Raw genomic sequence first — 6,000 nt, forward strand, 5'->3', positions numbered from 1 at the left:
AGTTAGCCCGGTTTCTAACAATAGTAAGTGCTTAATAAACATTGCCCATAATTATCATTATCTGAGTTCTTGGTTTTGCAAATTTCTGCGGTGATGTTCATGGATAAATAACATATGAGCTGATATGGGTTTTCCTGTAATTCTACTCAAGAAAGTTTTGTTTTTTGTTGTGTTGGGTTTTTTTTAAAATAATGGCTTATGAAGTTATTTGGCCTTCAGGGTCCAAAGGAATATAAATATGATAGCAAAATATCCTCCAGGGAGACTGGAAGTGTTGTTCAGTCTTCACCAAACAGCATTGCTCAGGTGTCTGGCCTGCAGATGCCCCCTGGGACTCACCTGCAGGAATGAGAGGCGGGTCTTGGCTAATGCTCCTCCCTCCCCCTCCTTTTTCTAGGAACTACTTCGCCTCCGTGGAAGACTTAAACCCGTGAGCATTGCTGTAGTGGCCCTGATTCCTAGTAGACGTTAAACACTCCATAGACTAAAACTGCTGTAACTGCTGATGGTTACTGAGTGTTAACCCTGTGCACTAAATGCTTTACATTTGTTCCCCTGCTTAACCTTTGTGACAACTGGAAAAGACAGATAGACATTATTTTCACCATTTTATATATGAGGAGATTGAGGGTTAGAGGGGGAGCATCGCTCGTCCAAGCCAGGAATCGAGCCTGATCCTGTCTCACCCCAGAGCCCAAGCTCCTGTTCATTATACCACTTGGTCAACTTTTACAATGGACATAACTTGTGTAGCCCCTTCTAGTCTCAGGTAATTGATAGTGTGTTGCCAAATGTCTGACGGCTTCCCTTCCAGGAGAAAAATCAGTGCTTGCCCATTTCCATGGTGTAAATACTCCGGTCGTGGGAAACGTCAGCCACCAGTGTGATGTCAGTCGGGTCACAGAATTCCTGAAAATTTGGCCATCAGCTCCCAAGAGCTGATACACGCGGCTTCAGAACAGCACTGCTTAGAGTTTACATTAGACAGTTGTGACCTCCCAGGACTTTCACCCACGTCCATCTTCTGCTGCAGTGATTCCCAATCCCGGCTGCTCCATCCTAGCTGCCCCAGCCCCAGAGGCTCTCATTTCATTGGTCTGTGGCTTGGTTAGGGCAGCAGTCGTTTTTCAGCTCCTCAGATAATTCCTGCGTACAACCAGGACGGGAAACACTGTGCAGAAGAGTATATCCTACTCAGCACCCCTTCATTCGTCACAGATTTGGTGAACACGTGATAATTTATGCCCTAGTTTACTTTTCAAACTTTTAAGTTTTATAGCATGGCGACCAACTGTGCTTGTTTATAAAATTTTATTTAAACTAGTTAGTTCCAGATGTGACTTTCTATACCTTTTTCTTTCATTTAAACAGTGCCTGGCATGTAATAGAAATTCAATCAAGTGTGGCTATTGTTATTATTACATTGCTGTTGTTGTTAGCATCTTAAATGTATGATCTCTAACAGTTTATGATTCTCATCCACTAGATTTTCTAATTTGCACTTGGTCGAGTCTTAAATGATTAATGCAAATATGTTTGTCCCCAGGACAAAATTTTCAGCATCTCTCCCCAAACAGACCCCAAATCAGAGACCTTCCCTTCACCCGGAACAGCCTAGCTCTCCTGGCCGACCAAAAATGTAAGTATTACCAACTTCTTCAGCTTCCTCTGCGAGTGTTAACACGTCTGGACGCAACTCAGTGCTATTTCAGTTTACTTTCGATTTTCAAGAGATAGGTGCCAAAACTTGTAAATTGCAGGAAACAGGAATAGAGACGGTCTTTAAAGTTCCATCCAGCTTGGTGGTGCTTGTTTAAAAAAAAAGGTTGCTTCTTCCCTTGAGGAACTTTTCTGTTTGGACTAAAAAACCGTGACAGAGTTTATTTTGCTAAGTACTATTTAACGGGTTTTAGACGGTGCTTTACAAATCATTCTCCAGAGGCTGCTCTCTGGCATTGGTTTCCCGACTGTGAGGGACAGAGAGGGTTCGCCCCCGGGCGCTCACGGGCTAAGCACTGCTAATCAGGTAGGCCAGCGTTGCTCTGGGTATTGACTTCTGTTATAGTTTATACAAAAATTCTCATGATGTGTCAGTAGGTTCCATTCAGCCAGCAACCTTCATGTCTGAGTGTTTGAAAGTATCATCTGGGTGCTTGTTGTAAAGCAGATTTTGGCCACACACCCAGAAATTCTGTGACTGAAGCAGGAATTGTGTAGATGAGGAAACTGAGTCTGGGGAGGCTACGTGACCCGCTCAGCACAACTCACCTAGTGAGTAGCAGAGCCAAGGGCAGAACCCCAGGGTCCGAGTCAGCTGCCTCCTGACACACGCAATGCTCCCTGGACCCTAAGGTCCTTCCTTTTCTCCCCAGCCCAGCCCAGCCCAGCCCCCCACTATAAAACATGCTCAAGCACACAGACACGTGCACACACATGCACATGCACACACATCCTCCACCCCTCTTGACTGCAGAGGGTGAGTGACTGAGGAGCCGCCCTCACTATTTCAGGCAGGTCCCTTCACCTTTCTGCGCGTCAGCTTCCCCGCTCAGCCTGTAGCAGTGCTGTCAACCCCGTGATACCGGTGGGAGGAATAAATGAGATGAGCATGTGAAACACTTGGCAACTGTTTTCCAGAGTAGATATCCACTATGCCTTTTCTGCCCCAGGCGACAGTGTGGAGGGAACCAACCAAAAGTTCGAGAACTCTTTACATAAAAACCATGGACCTGGGGGTCTTAGTACAGCCCTATCACTATGCAGAAAGGAAAGGGGGGGTGATACATCCAGGTCTCACCAAGAGTGGCAGAAACGGAGGTCTGTTCCTTAGCAGAGCAGCTCCTCTGCCCTTCCTGGTCTGGGCAAAGGGAGAGTTTTCCGTGGTGTGAATTCAATCACTGAATGAAATTCAAGCCTCACCTTGTCCTTAGGCAGAAAGTCGACTGAGCTGTCCAAACAAAGACACCTATTTAACCAGCCCTAAGTCCTGGCAGTGCTCAGAGCAGCCAAGCTGGGGATTTGCTTTGCATTGCTTTGCTTTGCACAATTAAATCCAAGGAGAGGAGGGAGGGAAAAGATCTTTGACCGACTTTAGCTCTGTGAGAAAGAAATGGAAGATACACGGTGCTTTTTCTGAAAGAAGCCTGAGCCCTTCTGAGGTGCGCATGAAAGCCCAGCACAGATGTCTGGGGCTTGTTGGAGCCCTGTGCTGACTTGGCCTCAGCACACACAGCTCCATCAGGCTTTCATCAAACTGGGCCCCGACTTGTATTTGTGCATATTTCACATCCCTGGCTCCATGTGGTCAGCCTGCACACGCACACACACACACACACACACACACACACACACACGCAGCTTTCTCCTGCAGTCTCGCTCTCTCCAAGACAAGCTCCTTAGACATGCCTTCACCCCTTAAGAAACCACACATTTGTCCTGTCACCACTCCTCACAAGGCTCTGAGAGAAGCAAACTTGGGCTTTTGGGCCAGTGATGTGGACGGTGAAAGATTTCACAACTGAAAGAAGAGATGCAGAAAGAAAGTTCATTTTACTTTCCCGGAGAAGGAAAAGGGCTGGTGCATTGATAATCAATGCGAGGGCAAGAAACAAAGAGGCCAGCCTGCTTTTAAGCAGGTAGGTTGCTAGGCGACAAGGAAGGGAGGGTTTGGGTTGTCTTGAAGTTGAGCACATACCAGGCAAAAGTTATACTTTGGTTGCTTTCCAGGAGGCAGTGCGGCAGATGTCCTAAGGAGGTGACTTATCAGTATATTTCCCAACCCTATAAAACATGCTCAGAGCAAAAGTTATGAGGAGTTCAAAGGAGGCTTGTTCGAAGGGGAGGAGGGAACTTTCTACTAACTAGAGACTCCTTGGTCCGAATTATCTCTGAGCTGTGAAAACATCAGGGAGGAGGGGCTGCAACAATGTAGCCTTGAGAGTTGTGAAAACAGCTGGGAGGAGGGGGCTGCAACAATGTAACCTTGAGAGTAGCTTATCTTGTCTGCAGTTTGAACAGAGGGGCTGTTTAAATCAGAGTCAACCATCTTGGGGCTTAGTTACCAGGTGCTTCTCATAAATTGTGGCAGGCCACAGCACAGGAAAAGAGAGGCCTATTTTCTGGCATTTCACAAACTTTGAAAGTATCTCATTCTATCTTCCACCCCAGTTCTGTCTGGTGAATCTCTCCGAACAAACCGGGTGCTCCCTGCCATTCCGAGCCAGCGGGGACACGGCACAGCCACTGAGGAGAGGGGACACTCTGCCGCCCCCACCGCAGATGAAAACTGATCACTGACTGTAAATACAGATTCTATATATTTTCAGCTGTCAGAGGATGAGATTACTCTAGTTTGTAAGATTAGAAGAGTAATGTCCTAAACTGCATTCTATAAGCCATTCGCCGTTTTATTACCAGAATTCTTCGTTCCAAACAAAGACATTTTCCAAATAAGCACTAAAAATCTTGGATTGTGCCTCTCTTGTAAGTCTGTGAGTGTTGTGACCTCTACATGCCAAAATAAAACATCAAAATGTGTTCTCAGCAGGGACGCTTGGCTGTGTTTGGTTGGCTTTGTGACATGTGTACTGGTATTTTTCTTTCTGAGCGATTTTGTGTCTTGTTTTTAAAGTATGCTTTGCTGATTAAAAAAACAAAAAAGCACATTCTATGATTGTCCTTCACATTGTGGTGACTCTACCTTGTCCTGACGAAAGCTAATTAAAAACAAAGCGGTAAATTTCCTAATCTGTCACAGCTTATGACATAAATGTACATACAGTGTTCTGCAAATATTTCCTAATATTGTCAGTTCCTGGCCGCAGCCCAAGTCTCTGGGCAGCATTTCTGTCATCGGTTCTTTGATCATGTCGGCCTGTAGACACTGTCAGGTCCTATATCATTCCCATGGAGAGAAGATCTTGTGTGTCGGGAAAGTCTACATCTTGGCCCAACAGAACGGAACAGGCATCTCTCATACATTCCTCAAATACTCTGTGTATTTAATCACTTGTTTTTCTGTTTCAAAATAGTGATCTCAGCTTCCTCAAGACATTCGCAAAGTTGTGACTTAGCAAAGTTTGGAACACAGTGCCGATCTCCTTACCAGGGTGCTTGTGTCCCGTTTGGATTGATTTGAAGTTCAAGGCTTAGCCACGTAAGACCAGAGTCACTCCATGTTATTTCTGAGGCTGCGTGCTATTCCTCAAGTATGACATTTACTGGTTGACGTTAGTATCATTTGTTTAGAGCGGTCAGACTGTGCGCTGAACTCGTAGAAGCTCCTCTGAGGCCAGATCACAGTTCTCTGGCTTTGCACCTCTAGGAATTCGTATGGTGCCTGGCACATCGTAGGCACTCGGTCCTCGGTCCTTTAATGCTTTCCAGGAGAGGAGGAAGGGACGGAAGCAGGAAGGTGGGGGGTTGGCAAGGTAGAGAGATGTAGGAGGTGATCTGAAAGAGGTGATTAGTGCGCAGTAGGGTTTGGACAATGGTAGCCGTCGAATCAGGGATCATGACAGAGAGCGCCGGTGGCTTAACCTCCCCGGCCAGACAGCAGCCGAGGGGGCGAGGCCGGGGGCGGTGGGAGCGCTCGGGCAGATTCTACTCTGACTTGTCTGTAGGATGGTTTTATCTGCGCAGAATCGTTCTTTGTAGGTACCAGTGAGGCTGTTCCCAGTGTCGCCCGGCTACTTCTGCCCCCGTCGTCCCTCCACAGGTAGATACCTGCTCTCCACGCCTAGGTTAGCCAGGGCGGGCTAGCCTCGGCCTCAGTGATAAACAGCCCCTGAATCTCACCGGCTCACACACTTTTCTTCTCACCCACAGGACGTGTCCCACAGCAGGTGGCAGTTGGCAAACACTGCACCTCAGGGCTTTGTTTTATTTGAGATTGGTTTACCAGCATGTCACTGGATGTGACTTTTTTTTTTTAAATCACACAGAATTAAGAGCACTTTAAATTAAGTCACATTATTTAAAGCTACACTTCGATAACGCTGA

At 46.6% G+C, this 6,000-nt stretch overlaps 1 protein-coding gene across 1 annotated transcript in view; it reads left to right on the plus strand.

Annotated features, from left to right (window-relative positions):
- Positions 1-4,746, plus strand: part of ANKRD55 (ankyrin repeat domain 55) — a 51,542-nt gene extending 46,796 nt beyond the window's left edge. The window contains exons 10-11 of the mRNA XM_087815038.1: positions 1,547-1,639; positions 4,168-4,746. Coding sequence (XP_087671164.1) covers positions 1,547-1,639; positions 4,168-4,289 — 215 coding nt within the window. The 3' untranslated portion in view covers positions 4,290-4,746. The remainder of the gene's footprint in view (positions 1-1,546; positions 1,640-4,167) is intronic.
- The last annotated feature ends 1,254 nt before the right edge of the window (positions 4,747-6,000 follow it).

Source organism: Miniopterus natalensis, chromosome 3 (genome assembly GCF_054644295.1).
Source record: "Miniopterus natalensis isolate mMinNat1 chromosome 3, mMinNat1.hap1, whole genome shotgun sequence".
Taxonomy (NCBI): Eukaryota; Metazoa; Chordata; class Mammalia; order Chiroptera; family Miniopteridae; genus Miniopterus; species Miniopterus natalensis.